This window comes from Platalea leucorodia, assembly GCF_965183815.1.
Source record: "Platalea leucorodia genome assembly, chromosome: 16".
Taxonomy (NCBI): domain Eukaryota; kingdom Metazoa; phylum Chordata; class Aves; order Pelecaniformes; family Threskiornithidae; genus Platalea; species Platalea leucorodia.
In genome coordinates, this window is record NC_138838.1 from 1,043,644 (window position 1) to 1,064,302 (window position 20,659).

Below are 20,659 nucleotides of genomic sequence, written 5' to 3' on the forward strand. Positions count from 1 at the left end.
CCAAGGGTGGGAGCCACTTCTGCAGCTCCGCCCAGCCCCGCAGCTGCAGCCCCTTGCCATTTATGAAAACATAAAATAAAATTCAGCATTAAAAAATTCCCAAAGAAATCCTCAGGAAGGCGCCTCTCTGCCAGCGGCGGAAGCCTGGAGCGTGATGCCCGTGTCCCACCAGCCATCGGTGACACATGCCGTGGATCCGGCTCCAGGTGCAGCTTGTCCTCATCCAAAATCCCGCCTGCAGCCACGACGGCACAGGCAGGCAGGACAGCCACGATGGGCACAGTGCGGAGCACCAGGATAAGCATTTAAACACGTCCCACCTTGAAACGGGAGTCCTGGACCACAAATAAGAACTGCAAAGCCGGAGCGGGTGAGTGGAAGCTCGTAGCCGGAGGCAGGATGGGGACACCGCTCTCCTGAAGCTGGCGGCTTCACCGCAGCCCGTGTCCACTCCGCCGTCCTTGAAAGACTGGACAGGGATGGTCTCCGGAGGGAAGCAGTGCCCGGGGCTGCCGCATCCCCGGGAAAGCTAGAAACAGAGCTCCCAGTTTAACCGCTCTTTCATGACAGCTTTTCCTGGTAAAGCAAAGACACGTTTTTCCAACCGAAGAGGCCCCCAGTGACCCTCCAGAATGGGGAGACACAGTGGGGAGGTGACAGGGGTCTGGCAGCCCCTGGCTCCGGGCGGTGGCCTCCAAGATCCTCCATCTCTGAGCCCCCTGCTCCGTTTGAAGCACACATGAGGTCCATGCAGACAGCAGAAAGGTTTTCCGAGGAAAAGGCAGATCCCACATTTCTGCCCTTGCGGATGCCGCAGGCATCCCCCCTGCCGCCGCATGCCCTGGGATGGCAGGGCAGGGATCCCATCCTGGGAGCCCCTGGGAGCAGGCACCGGGACTTGGGAGATGCCCAAACCGCTGCTCCACCGGCAAGCGGCTCCGGCAGCGCCCGCGCAAGCAAACCGGAGGAGCGCAGGGCAGCAGCGAGGGACCGAGGCTACAAGCGTCACCTCCAAGGGACAAGCCGGGTCAGGGAGGGCAACAGCGGTGTACGCTCCTGTCCACGAATTTTGGCTGTGAAACTGGGTTAGAAGGAGGGAAATTTGGGGCTGCTTTGAAAGAAAGCTCAGACCTCTTTGCCACCAAGAGAGAGTCTTTCACCCCGACCCACAGGTGCTGCTTCCCAACACCGTCTGGCACCATTACGAGCTTCAACACCACAAGGGCTGTTTCCCACCTGCCAGGCCACGAGCGCGGCCTCGGCAGCGCCGCTGGCCCAGCTCCGGTTTCTCACCGACGGAGGGATGTCAGCCCCCGGTCCCCGTACCCACACGGGCACCCAAAGGGCTCCTCTCCTGCTGCCGCCCCCCGCAGCGCTGGAGCAGGGCAGGGGACGACGGCAGGCGCAGGGAGCCTGCGAGGGGCAGCGGGGCCCTTCCTCCCGCCCCGCACCCCTCCCCGCTGCCGGGAAAGGAAACCCCGCTGTTTCCTCTTGTGCAACGCCGCCGAGGCAGCGGGGCCGGGAGGGAAGCGAGAGGGGAGGCTGGTGGGGCCCCGTTCGCAGAAGGGGAGCTGCGAGGGGGTGACACGGCCACGCCGGCCTCTGCCCCCGGGTGTGGGGCAGACCGCGGCCGAGGCTGGGTGAGCAGCACCGTTACTGCTGCAAGCACCGGTAACGCTGCAAGCACCAGTAGCGTTTCAAGCACCCCTTGAGCGGGGCGAGGAAATGCCACTGTCAGGAGCATGGAAAGGCTCGGGCCATTTAGGGTACGAGCAGAATCAGGTAATACAGACCAGGGACTATGCAACCACATCTCTGCCCTGAGCAGCAGGACCTCCCCGAGCCACTTCTCCTCCCTCCGCAGCACCCAGGGGTCCCCAGAAACCCACGCAAGGTTTTTTGCCTTGGCTCGACACGCTGCCACAGCCCTGCCCGGGGGCAATTTAGCACTATCCCATGGGAATCCCGCTGGCAACCAGCACTGCCAGCCCTCGGGGGGAGCTGGACCACATCCCCTGGGACCCCCACGACCCCTGACAAGGAGATGCCACATCAGAGCGGAGCCACCAACAGCCCCACATTGGGGTGACCCCCCCCCAACCCTGGCTCACATCAACCATAACACCTCTCTGGGCGTGCGACTGCAGGCTCCGGACAGGGACAGAGGAGCCCAAAACTGCACAGAGGGACCTGGGACAGAGGGACAGAGGCTTTCTGAGCACCGACAAACACTTCTCTCTTTCACATGCACATATGCACACCCTCACCCCCCTTCCAGATCTCCCCAAATCACGCTCTCAGCCTCCTCTGAATTGCAAATCTCCTGTTCGGAGGTGAAGAGCCAAGCTCTGCTCAGGAGCTGCACAGCACCTTCCCGCTTCTCCTTTCATTTCCAAGAGGAAATAAGCGTTGATTAAAGAATCCAGAGCTATTGCAAATTATTTGGAGAAACTGAGTAAGTCACAGTGCAAATCCTCTTAGTAATGCTCCCTCATTTCTCCTTAATTCCTTTCTATAAATGGAGAGCTGGGATGGAGCATACCTCCAGAAAACTGCTCGCAACCAAGCCCTGCAGACACAGGGGCTCCGGGGAAAGCAACCGCAGAGGGAGACCTGACTACGACAAGCCTGGGGAAAAAAAAAAATCCAGGAGTTTAATTAAAGTGCAAATCCCAGCCTAGCAAAGCTTCGCTCTGGCCCCGGAGGTGTGCAGGACACGGGGGTGCGGGCAAGCTTTTCGGAGGGCACACATCTCTCTTTAAACATCGCTCGCCAACAGCAGCTAAAAGCAAATCACAGCCTTGCCGGTGCTCATGGAAGGTTTTTCTCCAGCACAATCCCGAAGCAAAGCCGGCTGGATAACGCTGGGGGTGCTTCATGCCCCGCTGGGGACCGGCAAGAGCTCCTGGGGAGAGATGGGGTGGCCGTGGTCCCCCCTCTACGGGGCTGCTGGGCACCCGTGGCCTTCGACGGCAGCGGCAGGAGCAGGGAACAAGCCTGGCTTTGTGCCCGCCGGCAGCCGGAGGGAAAGGCAGGCAGAAAGGCAGCGCTGGCAGGGCTGGCCGGCCGCGCGGGGCCAGGCGCCGGGCCTCGTACGCGCACGGACGTATTTCTACGTATAGGAGAAGAGGATGCTCAGCACAAACGGGGTCACTTGTAATCTTCCTGCTCAGTCCTAAATGCTCCCTTTGAACGGGGAGCGAGAGGAGACATTAAAAAATACCTTCCCATCATTTTAACGCGGGCTATTTGGCTGCATCCACTGCTGGATCCATGAGTTTAGAAAGAAAGCACTCCTCTCCCGCCTGGCCACGTGCCGGAGCTGCTCCAGGGATGAAGCACCTTTACCAGGGCTGTGTGAACATCTCCCTGAAGGTGCTGCCAGCTCTTCTCGCCTCCTGCTCCCACCAGATGTGAAATCATCCCCCAAATGACACAAGTCTGAGACTTCCCTTCGCTTGGGCCATAAAAACAACCACATTTTCCCCAAAGCAATGCTGGCCTCCGGCGTTAGAGACCCAGAAACCTTGCTGCATCTGCCGGGGTTTGCTCCCAGCTGCGGTGGCTCGAGATGTACCTCTCTAGGAGGAGATGCCGCCACCACCAGCTCGGATGCCAGCAGAAGGAGGACCAAGGTGTACCAGAGACAGCCCTGAATCCCAAGGAACACCAGCACGGGGGCCTCCGGGGGGTGTTTGGGGACACCTTGCGCCACACCCTGCCCTGGCACATGGGACACCCCAAACCGGAGTCACCAGGAAGATGGCCATGGGCTCCGCGAGCCACGTTGGAAACTGATGGCATCACCACAAGGCTTTTCTTGGCAAAGACCTGCCCTGGCCGCTACACCTTGCAGCATTGCCGCCTTCGCATCTGCTCTCCCAAGGCTGGGAGGATGATGACTTCAGATCGACGTCACACTTGGTCTACCCACCACCAGCGCTCTCCGGTGCATGGTGAAGCCCGATGTGAGCATTATGGAGAAGCTCTTCCAGCATGCACGGTGCTTCCAGGGGGGAAACCACCCGGGCCAGGCCAGGGAAGGGTGATGTGGTGTTCAGAGGTCTCCACACCACGAGGAGACATGAGCAGGTGGCACCTGACTGCCACCAAGGCCTTTGCCTCGTGAGCTATAGTACCGTTATCATGGTAGAAAAATGAAAATAAGTTGAAGAATACACATTTTGAGTGTATCTGACCAGACCGCCCCATTAGCTCCCAGCTCCTCCCAAGGGCAGCAAGGTGGCATCAATGCAGAGGCTGGGATCCGCAGGGTGATGCGCCCATAAGCTGCCTGTGCAAGGACCGAACCCACCGCTCCTCCTGGCCCTCCCAGAGTGTCCAGGGAAAATAAGGAGTTCAATACCATCATGAGAGCTGGGGCAGGACGAGACAGCGCGATCCGATCGCTCCTCCACCTTCATCCGATCGCTCCTCCAAGGAAAGAACGAAGACGACCACCCAACCGACTTGTGGTGGGTCCCAAGGACTCGCGCGAGATTCTGATGCCAGGAGGGGGGAGCCGGGCTGGTCACCAGCACCTGGAAGGGTTTGGTTCCACTGATGCCAGAGACGAGAGCTTGCTACGTTGAACGCATCACTGCCCACCATCGGGGGACCAGCACCCAAAGAGTTGGGCCACTGGATTTCTCCAGCGCCATAAACAATTCATGCAGATTAATTCCTTGGACATGTGTTTTTTAAATCCAGTTTAAGGAATCTGGACTTTTCCAATACACAGATAAACCTTTGGGAAAAAAAAGGCCAGTGAGAAAACTGATTTTGGGGAGAAGAGCTGGCAAAAAGTGAGGCTAGAGAAGAAGCCAAATCTCACCAACAACCATCAGGGGAGCTGACACCATAAAACTCGGATCCCTTTGAAGCCTCCAGCTGAAATAACAGTCAAAAGAGAAGTCAGCCGAGGCTGCAGAAGAGCTTGGGGTGTGCTTTGGTCACCTCCAGCACAGGCCCTGGCTCCTGCTGACGGGCACTTCCGACCCGCCACAACCGGAGACCCCGGCACCGGACCCCAGCACAAGCGGCCGGATCCAAGGAGGGGCAGAAAACCAGGAGGCTCCCCAGGACCCCAGCACCCCTCCGCGGCTGCTCTCCGCAAAAAAACACTCCTTATTTGTCTTGCTTAATTATTGATATGGGCGCTCCATCGCTCGTCCCCGCGTTGCCCAGCCGGCTCGGCCACAGCCAGAGCCTTCCCGCCACAGCCAGAGCCCTTCCCGCGAGCTGCCCCATTAGCCAGGCTTTTCATTTTAAGTGGGGATTATATGCGAAAATAATCTCTTCCAGCAGCGGTGATTTCTATCCAGGGAGGGAGGATGGCTGTGTTTTCCAGGGTCGGTGGTTCAGGAAGGTCCTCCACCACCTTCAAATATTCCTGAAACATTCCCAATGGTCCAACCGGAGTTGTCTTCTTCCCAGCAAATGCAAATATTTGGGCATTTTTTGGAATGGGAGGATATAAAGGAGCGAGGCTGGAGGATGCGGGAAGCAGACGCCAAGAGCTCGTCTCCGGACACGCGTTTCGGTGATCAGCTGCCATCCCAGGACCAACCTTCCTTGGGAAGTTTCATCCCGGCGGGAACACGCCGGGTACGTATCGCCCTACTGGGATGCTCCCGAATTCTGCAGAGCCGGGATGCCCCGGGGATGCGGAGCCCGGCCATGCCAAGGTAGCTTTGGTGGAAATCCTTCCTCGCCGAGCAGCAGCTCCCGCCAGCAGGACGGGGCGTCCCTCGCCCGCGACCCCTCCGGGATGCCCGGATCCTGCAACGGAGCCGAGAGCAGCCAGGACCCTCCGGGCTCCATGCTGCACCCCAGGGACCCTTCCCCATCCCTAACCCGGCTCTGCCGGCGCCTCGCAACAAGCAAAATCCCTCTTCCCAGGTGAGCGGCGCAGGGGATGAACATCCCTCCCTGCCGGAACGGACCCTAAAACCCCACTTTTCACCCCAAACTTGTTTCCATCCCTTATGCCCGGGGGAGGGGCTGCTCCTCCGCAGCAGCGCGCGTGGGGACAGCGTGGGGACAGCGTGGGGACAGCGGCGCTGGTGGCATCACCTGGACCCCGCCGAGGCGAAGGCGGGGACCCATGCCGAGGCCAGGCTGCGGCAGCCCCGGGGGCGATCAGCTCTCCCGGCGGGGCTGAGCCCCCGGTAACGGCGGGAGGGGGCGCACAGCTCCCGCTACCCCCCCCCCCCCCCCCCGGTTCCTCCCCATTTTCCACCAGGAGACGCCGACATCTGGGGGCTTCCAAACCCCCGAAACTTCCCCGGGAAGGAGTTTCCCTGCAGCAAACCCTTATCCAGGGATACCCCTCCCGCCCACTTACCACCTTGCCCAGCTCCATGGCGGGGGCCGGGGCGGGCTCAGCGCGGCGCGGCGGGGCCCATGGCGGCGGCCCCGCGGGGCGGCGGCGCTGGAAGCTTCTGCGGGCGGCGGCGGCGGCGGCGGAGCCGGAGCCGAGCGGGGCCGGGGGGGGGGGGGGGGGGCGCGCTCCCGCGCAGGGCGCGTTCCCGCGAGGGGCGGCACAGCCCGCGGGGGGGGGGGGGGGGCGTGGAGCGCGGGCGGAATGAGAAGGGGGGGGGGGGGGCACCGCCCACGCTGAGGCGCCCACCCGGGAGCGGCCCCGCCCGCGGGGTGGGTTCGGGGCGGAGGAGCGGGGTGCGGAGGGGGCGCCCGGGGGGAGGTGGGCTCTGCACCCCGCCGGGGCGGCCGGCCTGACCCCCTGCCCCGCTGCCAGACCCCCGGCCTGACCCCCTGCCCCGCTGCCCCCTCCCCTGCTCTGCTGCCAGACCCCCGGCCCCATCCCCTGCCCCACCCCCGGCCCCACTGCCAGTCCCCCTGCCCTGCTGCCAGACCCCCTGCCCCATTGCCAGACCCCCCACCCCATCTCTCCGCCTGGGGTGGAAGCTACACCGTGGGTCTGCCCACGGACCCGCGCAGGGTTTCCCTTGCGCAGGAGCCCACTCGGCTCTCGCAATCTCGGTTCCAACAACAAAAAGCAATTACACTGGCGGGGCAAACGAGCGCCCCGGCCTCAGTCCACCACCCGCGGGCAGGCGCAGCGTGCCGCCCGCCCGCCGTGCCCGTGCTCCGCGCAGGGACTGCCGCCAGCCGCGGAACGGGCGAACTCCCAGGCAGGAGCATTTTGGTTTTTTCCAAAGAAGCACTTTAGCATCTTCCGACGGGAGGCACAAAAGAACCCCAAACAATTCTTCTATCGTTCTGCGAATCCCCTGAAAGCCCCCCAAAGCAGGGAGGAGGCAGAGCGTCGCAGCTGCCCCTCAGCTGAAGGCGGAGGAGAAGCTTCGCAGCCCTAAGAAAAACACGCTGCTGCGGTGCTGGCCCTGGCTGAACGCGCTGATCCCCCGGGATTGCCGCAGCCTAGTCACGGCTCAGCCACTTACTCCGGGATGGGGACTTGGCTGCTCTTAATAAGATAACGGGGTCCCACATCCCTGCGGGGACCCACAGGGACAGCGCTGCCACCCCTGCGCCCTGCCCACACACCCCCCCCCCATTAATCCCAGCCCTGGGGGGCAGCTTTTAGGGCCAAGACCCAGGTCGTGTTTTCCTCAGGTGGCTGTTAAAGCCCCCGTGGCGATTCTTGGGACGGACGGACGGACGCGTTGCTGGACAGCTTTTGGCTGGACTGAATGTGTTTTCCTGGAGCAGATGGTTTCCAGCAGCAGCCAAATTCCTCCGGGAGCAGAGTCTGGTCCCTGCTCTGAGCCTGGGGTGAGCAGGAGGCAGCGCTCCGGGTGCGGGTACCTGCCCCAATCGTGGATATCTGCCCCCATCACGCCAGGCACGACAGCCCCTGTCACAACAGGCACGACAGCACGTGTGTGTGGCAGGAACGGTCTCTGCCGCGCCGGCCACGGGAGGCCCGGCGCCAACGCCGGCATTGCTGGGACAGGGCGCCCAGGCCCCGAAAGCAGAGGGGGGACAAACCCAGCATCGAGCACGGTGGCTGGGAAGGGGCAGTGGGGTTTGTGCCCTCCCCACGGTGAGCGATGCCCAGCCGTGCTCTCGGCACGGAAAGCGGGAGCGTGGGTCCTCGCTGCGCAGCCCAGCCCCCCGCCTGGTGCTCCCCTGGCCTTAATGGGATCCTGGAATTCATTAATTCACCCTCAGCCGGGTTTAGCGTTGCTCTGACCCCAACGCTGCCACCGCTGCTGCCTTGCTGTCCGGGACGTCCTGCAGACGGGTCCACGCTTCCCAGAGCACCGCCTCCAGAGGCACCAAGAAGCCACAGCCTCCAGAGGCCTCAGCCCTGCAATGAGCACTTGGCCAGCAGGTTTTAATGCCTCGTTTGCATGAAGAGACCCTATGGCAGGTACGCAAAGAGCACGCCCTGCAAGGCAGAGCCAAATCCAAAGAGCATCCTCTGGAGCAAAACCCAATCCCCCCAGCACACACACATAGGACGGACGTGACTTTTCCTACGATGCCACCTGCATGGGAAATATATAGCTTGTAAAATAACACGCGGGATCCATCCTTTAGCCAGATTGACCAGCGACACCCTGTAATACCATCGAAACCCGTGTGCAGCCATGCCAAGCTGCCCACGTATGGGCTTTGTGCTCCCAACATCCCTCCTTAATCCCACAAATTACGTCAGCTTGTCATCATTAACCTTATTTTTCAAAATCAAGCTTCCACGCAAGCTCACCCCTGAACCAAACATCTCAGCTGGTGCTAAAGCTGGTTCAGAGAGAAGACGGTTATTGCGATGGCCTCCTACGGATGCTGCAGAGCCGGGACAGGCGAGTGTCCGGCTGCTGCGGCACAGCCACAGCTGTGGTTCCTGACAGCTGAGCTGCTCCAGCCAGCAAAGCCTGGGTTTTGGTGGCCACCAGGAAGCACCTGGGGAAAACGGAGAGAGCTCCACGTTCAGCCGGCTTCACAGCAAGGGGGGGTCTTCAGCTGGAGGGCAAAAATAAGAGCCAAAGCAGCTCGGGAAGAAAACCTGAAAATTAATTTAAAGGCAATTTCAGAAGGGTCCCTGGAGCAAAGGGAAACCCAAATGTGGCGAGCAAAGCCGCGCTCCCCAAGCTGAAAGCACCGAGTGGGGAGCGGGGACGTCAGCGCCTGCGACCACGGCGGGGCTCAGGAAGGGCCGGTGGGACCCGTGGGGACAAATCCCACCGCTACGGGGATGCATCGGGGTGAAAGGAATCTCCTTCTTGCTGTACCGAGCCCAGGGCAGTTCCCTCCTGTGGTTCACCGCATCGCCGTGCACAAATGCTGGTGCCGGCACGCGAGAGCCGCTCCTGCTCCGCACGGTGCTCCCGGGTTATTCCCAGGGGCTCCCCTAAAGCTGCCGAGGCGCTGACCAGCTGCTCTTTGCAGGAGCATCAGCTCTGCTCCCAGCTTCCTTCAACTGCTAGAGATACAAATATCTATATATTATACTTAACGCACTGGTACAAACGCACCGAAGGCTGTGTGGTAAGTGAACTTGCTCTAAATGTCCGTGCCGCTGCGGCAGGAGTGGGGGGATGTCCAGAGAATCCCAGTCGGGTGTGCAAATCCACACGCTTCATCCCAGGCTCCAGCAACCCTCTCCAGGCAGCGGGGGGGATGTCCAGAGCATCCCAGTTGGGTGTGCAAATCCACACGCTTCATCCCAGGCTCCAGCAACCCTCTCCAGGGCTGCATCCCACCCCAGGAATTTGGGATGAGCTCGCGGAGGACCAGCCCTAGCAAGCCTCTGCGGGGCAGATGTGCTCCAGTTGGGATGGAGGGAATGGCTTTGCAAACGAAGGCAGCGGGGGGGATGCTGGGATGGGCTGAAGGGGCTGCGGAAAAACCATGGGGCATCAAAGGCGCTGCCTCCACCAACCCCTCCGGCTCGGGCAGTAGGAAGGGACCTCTCCCGGCAGGGAATAGGGAAGGCAAAGCAAGGGCTGCTTCCCTGGAGAACCAGGGGGGAGGCAGCCCCTCGTTTCACCCCGTCCCCCGAGTGCCTTCATCATCCTCCCGGCTGATCCAGCGAGGCGGACAGCCCCCTCTGCTCCCCCCCAGCTGTATTTAATCTCCTCCGGTGCTTCATTCCAAGACCCTTTACACCACCCTGGAAACACCCTCCATCCTCCTGCAGCTCCGTGGTTCTCCCGCGAGCTGCCGGGACGGCACGTGCGGTCTGGACCGCAATGGATGAAGAAGGAGGAGAGACGTTCAGCATCTTCCCTGAGCCCACTGGAGGCTCCGCGAGCAGCTTTTAAACTCTATTTTGGCAACCAACTCATGCTAAAATGAAGGGAATTAGGGCTAAAATGTCTCAGCAAATGTGGCCTTTTGTCATTACGGCCAGCTTGACGAGGTTCATCGGGTTATGGTCTAGAAGGCATTTTCTTTTATTGGTTTTACATTCCCTACTTCTATCGGAGCGAATCTCCGCCTGAGCTGACGCTCGGGGCGGGATGGAGCAGAAAGCTCGGGCCGCTCTGCTCCGTGAAGCATTTACGTCTCTCTCAAAGGTCTCCTGCCTCTTTCCACCCCCCTGCACTGTTCATTTTACCAGGTCTAAAAATATTCCGAAGCTTTTTAAAACCTCTTCCCCTGCAGCCGCCTCCCTCCTTGATGACTAATAATATCTGTTGCTCCCTCTTGATCTCCCTGTATTTCCCAAGTCTTCCCCCAGGGAAGGAACCAAACAGGAGCCGCGTTCTCAAACCACCCCTCGGCTTTAGTCTCTTGAATTCGTTTTCCTCAAGGAATGCCTTGTTTTTTCCAGCTGCTCCAGTGCAGGACCAGTTTAAACTCACCTCCCCAGAGCAGCTCTCTTAGCTCATGATAAACTAGTCCTGCCCCATGGGTTACCCACACAGGATGCTGCTGGAGCACCTTTCTGGTACGGAATCTCTGGGATTTCAGGGTTTTAGGTCTAAGGCAGAATAACAGGTTCATTGGGAAAACCACTGACCACTTCGAAAACTATTTGTTCTGTATTTTGCAGGTTTCAGCTCTTTTCAGCATCTCTCCAGACCCGGAGCGCTCGCTCGAGGGATGCGGCTTTGAGGACTCGTTAGGGTGGGTTTCATTTCTGGTCCATGGAGCTGGGTGAGCATCACTGGCTGTGCAAGGAGTTTTTAGGAGAAGGGAAGGAATGCCGGGCACCAGGGTGTATTTGTAATAGGGTGATTTTGAGGAAAAACCTACTGCGCCATCGCCGCCTGTGGCAATGGTTTCTTTTTTCCCTCTGGGCTGGGAGTTCAGAGCATCGTAACACAGAACAGCTTTCCTGACTGACCTGCGCTGCTCCACGTCCCCCCGAAAGAGAGACGAGACCTGCCGCGGGCACCCTCCCCACGGCCAGCGTCACACCACAGGTCATTTGGGATGCAGGGATGGAGCATCCCTGTTGGCAGAAGCTGAAGGTGTGATGAGTTTGTCCGGACGCAGACACCCCAATACAGCCAAATCCCTCTGGGCTGATCCCACACCACTGCGATTTTCCGAAGGGATTCAACAATGAACCACTGTCAGAAAACCCTTACGCTCGTTAACACCGGTGATGGAAAAAAATAGCCCCGAAATGGTCACAGTCTGGTGAACCAGCTGCTTTTCAGCACCAAAGCTGCACTCGCGCGGGAGGCAGATTTAAAGGGTGTTTGGGTGCTCCAATACTTCTGGAAATCCCCCCGGCTGACTAATGCCCAAATACCTTTGCAAATCTTGATTTAGGAAAAATATCCGCTCCGGAGCGGTGCTTAAAAAGCTCAAGGCCGTTTTCAAATCCTTGTAATGCCGCAGTTTCCTGGGCATGTGAAAGCGAGAGGAAAAAGCAGATCAGTCTAAAGCGGGCACGGGTCCAGGGCTGGCGGCCGCACCAAAGGCTTGCGCCGGCACGGAGCAGGCAGCGTGGGCAGGAGCGGGCAGCCGGCGGCTGCCGGCGAGGGGGTTGTTTCAGTGGGTACCAAGCTCCCCCAGCTCCTCACCACGGGCTGGAGCAGCATGGGGAGCTGGGGAGAGCCGCCCTTCCGTGTCACCCCAAGCAGAAGACAAATGAAGAGCATTGCAGAACCACGCAATCCCCATGGGACTGACGGGCACGGGCGAAGCCGGCGCCGCTGCCAGCCCCAGGCCAGGGCGCGGGCAGGGAGCCCGGCTCCATTATCCCTCTGCCTTTATAGGAAGCTGCTTTGTTGTGTTGTCAATATACAGATTTTCTTAAAAAAAAACCAAAAAAAAAAGCCATGGTTCATGCTGCCATTATTGATTGCTTGTTATTTTTAGCTCCTTGTTCAATCTATGGCCGTTGGTGTTACAGCAACCGCACGAGCCTCCTGGAACATCACTCAGACAGCGCCTGCGGACGGGGCCGGTCCAAGGTTAGCAGGAGCTCAGCGAGCAGCTCTGCAAAGCCAACGGGATTAAAAATGCAAGAGGGAAAGAGAGAAACAGGATAAGCAGCATCCGCCTCGCTCGCTGCTTCACCCTCGTGCTGACATTGCAAGGAGCCAGGCAGATCCTCCCATCCAAACCCGGAGCAGAAGAAACTCCCGTTCCCCAGCTGGCGTGGAGGGCTGGGAAGCTGTAGAAAGGATGACACCAGGCTGAGTGGTGCAGTGGGTGCCTGGAGGGAAGGGGTGGCACCCAGGGGGACCTGGGCAGGCTGCAGGGGTGGGTCCATGAGAACCACATGAAGTTCAACCAGGCCAAGGGCAAGGTCCTGCACCTGGGTCAGGGCAACCCCCAGGACCAGCACAGACTGGGGGATGGATGGGTGGGTGGAGAGCAGCCCTGCGGAGAAGGACTGGGGGACACTGGTGGGTGACAAATGGGACATCAGCCGGCAACGTGCGCTTGCAGCCCAGAAAGCCAAGCGTCTCCTGGGCTGCAGCAGCAGCAGCGTGGCCAGCAGCTCGAGGCAGGGGCTGCTCCCCCGCTGCTCCGCTCTCCTCACACCCCCCTGCACCACCGCCTCCAGCTCTGCGCTCCCCAGCACAACACAGACAGGCCCCTGGTACAGCGGCTCCAGAGGAGGCCACCAAAATGCTCCCGGGCCTGGGACACCTCTGCCGGGGAGAAAGGCGGAGAGCGTTGGGGCTGCGCAGCCGGGAGAAGAGACGGCTGCGGGGAGACCTCACTGCGGCCGCTCAGTGCTGAAAGGGGGCTGAGAGGAGAGAGGGAGACTTTTGACCAGGGCCTGCGGTGACAGGACACGGGGTCTGAGCGAGGGTGGGGTCAGGCCGGCCATAAGGAAGCAATGTTGTACCGGGAGGGTGGTGAGGCACTGGCCCAGGTTGCCCAGAGAAGCTGGGGATGCCCCATCCCTGGAAGTGTTCAAGGCCAGGTTGGACGGGGCTTTGAGCAACCTGATCGAGTGGGAGATGTCCCTGCCCGTGGCAGGGGGTTGGACTGGATCATCTTTGAAGGTCCCTTCCAGCCCAAACCACTCTGTGAGTCCATGATCCGATGACAGATGCACCACCTGAAGCCCTCAATCCAAGCGGGCAGCCTTCAGTAGCCACGTAAGCGAGTCATGGCAGTGGGATGTAAACCTGCACGCTTAACCTCAGCTAATATGTACGTGACCACTTGCTCATTGCTCGCAGATCTCTTCTGTGTCCCCCGCAGCCCCATCTGTACCTGCAGGTTATTCTGAAACCCAGCTGAGGCTCGCTCTTCCTTCACACACGCACAAGGCACCGCTGTAGTTAGTTGCTTCCTTCTTGTAAGCCTAACGCCAACACCATTGAGATAAGCAAAACGCCCAGAAGAAGGAAACGGGGTTAGCAAAGGTCACAACTGCGCTACCGAACCGTCAGCGCCGTGCTCACCGCTCCCATTTTTGCCACCTTGCTGCTCCGTGGGCTGCCAGCGCCCGGAGGTCCCCTGTCACCCACCTCCTTGTGAGCCCCAGAGGTCTACGGGCATAAATACCCCCAGCATCTACCCCCATCAATGGGGCCATTTCCCCCCATCGACGGCCCCCAACTTCATCCGCACTTCTCCACTTCGCAGCCCCTCCGTATCTGGCCCCGTGCCGTCAATGATTCAGAAGATGGTTGATAAAACATGGCTCCCACCCATTTTCTTTTGAAGCCCCCAGGTTCTGCCCTGGAGCCTTCACATATGGGGAGCTGGAGACTTCACGTGGAGCACAGCTGGTGCCCGTGGGGCTGGAGACGAAGCCATGCCAAAATACCTTCACCATCTGCCCTCGGGTGCCTTCCTCCCCCTCCCAAAGCACACGGAGCCCCTTCCCTTTGGTAGTCCCCAAACATCCACCTTAGGCGATCTTCGAATTGCCCCGTCAGGTGAATCATTTTCATTATCTGCTTTTGTTTGTCCCTTGAATTGAGACCCGCAGACCTGGTGGCAATGCCACGTGCGTGACGCTTCAGCTCAATGCCCACCAACACTTGCACACCCACCGCCCAGGACCTTCTCACACCTTCTCCTGAGCTCTACCTCCACGCAAACCCAAAAGATGGGGGAGAAGGGGGCTGAGGGGATGCTCCTGGCAGATGTGCAACGCGTACGCACGCCTCAGCACCTCCAACAAGGCCTAAATGTTAACAGCTTCGGCACATCCGCCTAACAAATGAGGAACAAACTCATCTGAAATGAAACCACCTGATGCAAGAGGTTGGGAAATGCCACAGCAAGTGTTTTCCCTGCAGCCGGACTCCACCCTACGGGGACCAGTTGCTGCCAGACCCCTGCCAGACCCTGCCTGCAGTCTGCAAAGCAGTGCTGGAGGGCTGCAGAGGCCACAGAGGCTGAGCCTGTCTCTAGCTAACGGGCAGCGGCAAAAGTATTTATAGGAAACAGGCAACATATTTACAGCCCCGGGAAAGTTTCCAGCTCTGGGTACGTTCATATGTAAGCGCTGCGTGGTTGCAGGGAGAGGTCGGAGCAAAGCGGGTGACACCGGCTCGCAGCAATGCCATCTCCTCCTCCGACTGCTCCCGGAGTTTTTTTCCACTTTCTTTGGTGTTGCAGGTCACTTCCCAGCTCTCTCAGCCCCCAACCCGGCCACCGAGACCTCTGTCCGCCTCCCTGTCTCCCAGAGAGCCACTTCCCAGCAGTGCCGGCATGCTGTGGCCTCCGAAGCACCACGGGTTTGCAGCCTGCGGTCTTGCAAAGGAGCAGCGGGCTCGTCTCCCTCCCACCAGACCCAGTGGGATCAAGGTGCCCGTTTCAGTCCAGGTGGAAAACGGCAGAGCAAACGAACTGATGTCCAAATGATGGAGAAAAAGGACATTTTTAATTCACCGCTCAGCATACCCCTGCACGCGGCGGGCTACCAGTGCCGAGATGATACCCTGTGGCTGAACCTGCTCCCCTCTCCCCCGGCAAGGACAGAGCTCACTCCCAGCATCCAAACCTCTGCCATTGGGAAGGTTTGACCTTTATAATTAATAAATACTGGTTTACTAAATACATAGGACCTAAGCCTACAGATATTTAATAAATACATAGGACCTAAGCCTACAGATATTTAGTAAATACATAAGACCTAAGCCTAAAGGCCAGAGAGGGCTGTCAGCACTGGAGCAGGATGGAGCTCCGTGTGCATCCCTCTGGAATCTCCCAGGACTTTAGAAATGAGCGCCCAGCTTTGTTAAGCCACCAGCGCCGTCCCCAAGGCCTGGTCCCCAGCAGCCCTCCCCGGCGCCCAGGCCACCACGCGCTGCCGGCTGCAACCAGAGCTCAGCACCCCGCGACACGGGGTGTCTGTTCCCTGTGCACAGGAGCAGGATGGGACAGAGGAGGAACAAGGGATGTTCTCTGATGGATACATAACTGGAAAATAAACCAGTCCTGTTCTGGTATGCGAGCTCAAGCTTTCCTCATGCTCTTTTAAAAGCGCTATGGGCCACGCTCCCCGTGTTCGACACCTCTCCTGTGCCTGCGGATGCTCCCCACCGCAGGTGATGCTCCCCGCAAGGAGCTGCGTGACTTTGCCGGGCTGCGAGCATCTGGCACGCCGCCCGCTTGCTGGGTGTGGAAAGCGCCTGGGGAGCACATGGAGCCGGGGCAGGGATCTCCGCTGGGACGCAGGGTGGAGCCTGAGGTGGAAAAAAACCCAGCGTATAAAGGAAACTGTGTTTCATATGTTATTGCTGCCTGTCTGAGCCTTACCAACAGGAGAATCGCAGGCACGATTCCGTGCAAAAGGCTGCGAAATAGCTTCCCGAGATCTAAATATTGTTTTTTACTCATTTTCCTTGTTCAAAAACAAACACCGCTGGCTGGAGCATGTGCTAGCATGCCCTTTGGCTTACCCAGCCCAAGAAGAAAGGGTTGCACTGTCCCGCTCCCGCCAGCCCCGGCATTGCGGCTGGAGAATGTAAAACCCAGCTCCGGGTGTGGAAAACACGCCTGTGCCTCCTGGCAGGACAGGGAAAACGGATGAGGCACTTGGACTGGGCACAGACAGCGAGAGGCGGCTCCGTTGGGAGCCTCTCTGGCGGCAGGAGGTGATGCCCCTGCACTGGGAGCCACTGGAGCTTCATGGCCACCCCGCTCCCTGCCTCCTCCGGCCCCGCGAGCGGGGTGATGCATCCTCCGCAGTAGGATGGAGTTAGGGGGGATGCAGAGCCAGGAGAGCCCTGGACACAGCCCTGCCTGCACACCGCCGCCCTGCCTGTGCACCGCAGCTGCAGGCAGCAGCACAGCCCCAGCCCAGTGCAGGACAGGCAGGCAGGGCAGCCGAAGGGCTCCGCAGCCCGAGGATGCTCCTGCCAGAGTTAAACAGGGCAGAGGGAAGGGCAGCCCCAGTATCTGCACGTTGTTGCAGGAAATCGGAGGGTATAATCTGAGAGGGAAATCTCTGCTCTTGAAAGCAAATCACAGCATCTGGAGCACGCACGATGCTATCATTGCCAACCGCTGGGCGTGCGTCACTGGCAGAGGGGCACACAGGACACCAAAACGACGAGGTATTGGCTCCGCGAGACGAGGTGCGTGCTCCTCGCTATGGATCGACAGCTGAGCTGGAACTGCAGTGCGAGCAGGCACCTCTTCCCACACCGTCGGTCATCCCCCCTCCGTGATACAGCACTCACATCAGCAAACGAGCCACGTGCAGCAACTCAGCCCCGCTCTCCCAGAGACGGGCAATAAGGGGTCTGGCTGGCACAGTGAAATCATGAAGTTTTCCAAGTACTTAAAATCAAACATCCTCCGAAACACCCCCAATTTCATTCTTTTTCAGCAATTCAGCGGTTGTCGGACACTGCCAGGCCAGCCCAGCCCAGGGGCCTGTGGCCCTCACCGCTGCCAGGGCATCCTCCTGCAAGGGATGTGCTCTGCTGGAAGGTGACAGGGCTGGCCGGCGAGATGCGGGGACGAGGGCTCCCATGAAAGCTGGCGGGTGGCAGCCAGCCTCTGGGACACAAAAGCCACAAGGGTCAGACTTGTCTGGGCGAAGGTGGATGGCTGGCTGAGCGAGGCACCAGCCTGAGGACCGCGGGAGCCGCGCCCAGTGCTTCTGCAGAGAAAAACCTCCATGTTCCTAGGGCATTCGGGGAATCAGGACTTTTTTTACATTTTTGGATAAATAAAGAAGATATTGTGCTAGAAACCTACTGACTGATATGATCAGAAACAGCCCAAAGAGCCCTGAACACAGCTCTGCTGCCGTGGCTGGTCCCCCGCGCCGTACCCAAGCGCTCACCAGCAAGGCACGGAGAAACAGAAATCCGCATGGTGAGAACTGATGAGAATTTGTACGATGCTGCTACCTGGGAGAAGAGCACATTGCAACTAAACACCAGGACCAGGAAAAAATGCAGGTGAGAAGCAGACGTTCCCATATAGGAGCACCCCAGCTGCCGGGACCGCCCGGGCATCGCTGCTGCAGTGCTGCGGTCCTTACGTGGGGCAGACGGAGCTGAGCACTGGTCCTTCTTACCCTGTAGGGCTGGAAAAGATGGAAATACCTAGGATAAGAAGAATAAGCTCTTGCCACGGCCACTCATGCTGCTCACAGGACGCTGGGTATTTCACCGAGCAGTAAACTCGCTGCTTCGCTTTGCAGGCTGGGAAGGAACAGTCCCTTGGAGGTGCTGGGATCAGCTACCCAAAATTTGCCTAGCGTCAGAAGAAAGAAGCCAGCAGACTTCATCCCCTCTGATAGGAATCAGCAGTTCTTAGCATTTCCACAATGGGCAAAATCCCTTTTTCCTGCTGATGGGAAGAGAAGCTGGATAACTAGAGAGTAATTGCTCCCAGAGCTAGTAAATGTGGCAGAAAGGGAGGAAAAAGGGTTAAAATGACAAACGATGTAACAGACACAGGCTGGCTAATTGCCATTTCCATGCGATGGCTGATTAGAAGAAAGAATTGGTTCAGATTTGACCTCAGATTAATTTTTTCCCAAGTAAGTCCCATTCCCAGCAGGCATCAACCGGCAGCAGGGACCCAAAACGGTTCCCATGTGATTAAAAACACTCAGAGGGGGAGATGGCAGCCATGGCATGCCCCAAAATGGTATCCAAGTATTAAGGGATTAAGGGAGAAATCCAGAGGTGATATAGTTAATTATTTATATATATATATATATATATATATATATATATAGTCAGTCCTGGTGGGATGCCCGGGGGAGCCTGTGTGCCCCTGCCCTGGCTTTGCACCGCAGCCAAAATCCCAGCTAATTTTCAGGGGCTGAAAACCACAGGTTTTGTTAAACAAACTGTCCTCTCCTTTTTGCTCCCATTTATTCGCAGCCGTGCAGCAGCCGAAGCCTCACTTCCCTCCCAGTGGGCAGAAATCACTGAACATTTTGTCTGAGCTCTTTGCTCACCACCCAGCAGCTTTAGCAAATACCTGATCGCTTATCCACCCCCCAGACATTATTAATTTCTGCAGCTTCGTCCAACACCGCCGGCAGACAGGGAGCTCTTCTGCCAAACCAGCCACGCCAAGGCACAAAATCTGGGGGTTACGGAAAATACAGGCAGGGGTGAGAGACCTCATTCCCTGGGAAAGCCGTCTCGTGGAGGCTCCACGGCTGGTGTGAGGGCATTGGGAATAAGGCAAAGGAGAAAGAAGACCCAGTCTGAGTGGAAAAAATGCAGGACATGGTTCCCAGCTCAGCACTTGCGGCAGTGGGACTCTTCAAACTTGGACATCTCAGCTAAAAAAATAATAAAACTGGAATGCATAAGCAGAGAGCAGCCCTATTTCTAGCTGCGACTCCTCCCTGTGTGCTTGGCCTCCCAGACGACTCAGAAACTCAAGGCACTTCTTTCCGAGCTATAAAAAGAGCTGGAGCAGGACTGCAATAGCCGGGAAGACAAACAAGAGGGAGCGTGTCCTCCCGTCGAGGCCAAGAGCATCTCACCAGGAGGGGAGCAAAGCCAGGAGATGGTCTTGCTCAACCCTGCTCCTCAGCTAACGTCACCTTTTGAGGTGCCCGCAAGGAGGGAGGGCTGCGGGGCACGGCAGAAACTTCAGGCTGGATCCCACCCACCGAAACGTTGGCTTGTGTCGTGTCCCGAGTCATCCCACCGCCTCTCACCCCTCCTGCGCGAGGAGGAGTAGTGAAGGTCCAGCTTCATGCCGTGCTACGTGCGACCCCCCCACCCGTCAACCCAACATAAGCCCGGGTCACTGGAGCAATGAGATGCTCTGTGCTGGGGGGGAGGCACAGGTACATCCATGGAGATCCATGGCAGGTACCACGGTGAGCAGAGCTGGGGCACAAAGCCTTTCCTGGGACCATGGGGAAGAACGAGCCACACCAAAACGCAGCTCCCTGCTCCCCAGGTGGGCTGCTGAAGGGGTTAAAAACCTTGCCTGACACCTGCTCCACACATCCCAGAAGGACACCATGGACCATGCAAGTTCCAGGTGACCGAATGAGACCATAAAATTCAGCAAACTCAGAAAGACCTACCTTTGCCCTCTCCAGACAAGTATTTATCTCCACAGAAGCAGTCAAACCTTGCTGACTCCGTCGGAACATTTCATTCCCATTTGTGAAGTGCACAAAACGTTTCTGGATGGGAAAACACAAGGTCTTCACCAGGTCACAGACTAGGAATGGCTCCACCAGAAGAGATGACTTCTTCAATGACTTCATTGACTTATTCAATGTCACTGCCTTATTCAGTGCAGAAGTCATCAGCTCTTCTGGTGGAGCCATTCCTAGTCTACACTGACTTCTTCAACACGGAAGAAGTCAAAGTCTTCCCCTGCCTCCACTTCAGCATTGCCCTAAGACCTTGGCAAATCTTCACACACCGCTAATCAGTGGCGTGGGACTTTTGTTGTGAGCAGTTCTGAGGGCTGTAGAGCTGGACTGGGTGGCCCCGAGGTGCAACCTGAAGACGGCGCACTTGGTGCGCACAGTAACCGTGGCTCGGGAGGAAAGTGACAACCACGATGCCCACGGACCAGCCAGGGCGAGGGCCGGCACCAGTGTGACCTGCTGCCAAGCCCACTGAGATGCAGAAGTGCTGATCAGGGCTTGATTCAGTGGATTGCAGAGATGGCATTTAGTCCACACCTGGATGAACACTGCCCTTCACCAGCGGCAGGTTGGGGACCTGAGGGCCACATCTGGTTTGCGCAGAAGATGCAAATTGCTCTTTGCAACCACACCCAAAGCCTTCCCGTGCCCAGATGCCCAATCCCGGGGAGCACTGCTTGGTGGGAGCTGTAATCTCAG

General features: G+C 58.5%; 1 protein-coding gene across 6 annotated transcripts in view; it reads right to left on the reverse strand.

The window, feature by feature from the left end:
• Positions 1-20,659, reverse strand: part of HIP1 (huntingtin interacting protein 1) — a 49,391-nt gene that overhangs the window by 20,045 nt on the left and 8,687 nt on the right. Inside the window, exons 1-2 of one of the 6 annotated variants that reach the window (XM_082328274.1) lie at positions 4,835-4,876; positions 4,367-4,747 (exon numbers count right to left, since the gene is read on the reverse strand). The exons of 3 other annotated variants lie outside the window; for them this stretch is intronic. In XM_082328274.1, the coding sequence (XP_082184400.1) occupies positions 4,367-4,372 (6 nt within the window). In that variant the 5' untranslated portion in view covers positions 4,373-4,747; positions 4,835-4,876. Of the gene's footprint in view, positions 1-3,577; positions 3,718-4,366; positions 4,748-4,834; positions 4,877-6,346; positions 6,478-20,659 lie in introns of those variants that run through there. 2 more of the 6 variants (XM_082328273.1, XM_082328275.1) reach the window with 2 other exon arrangements.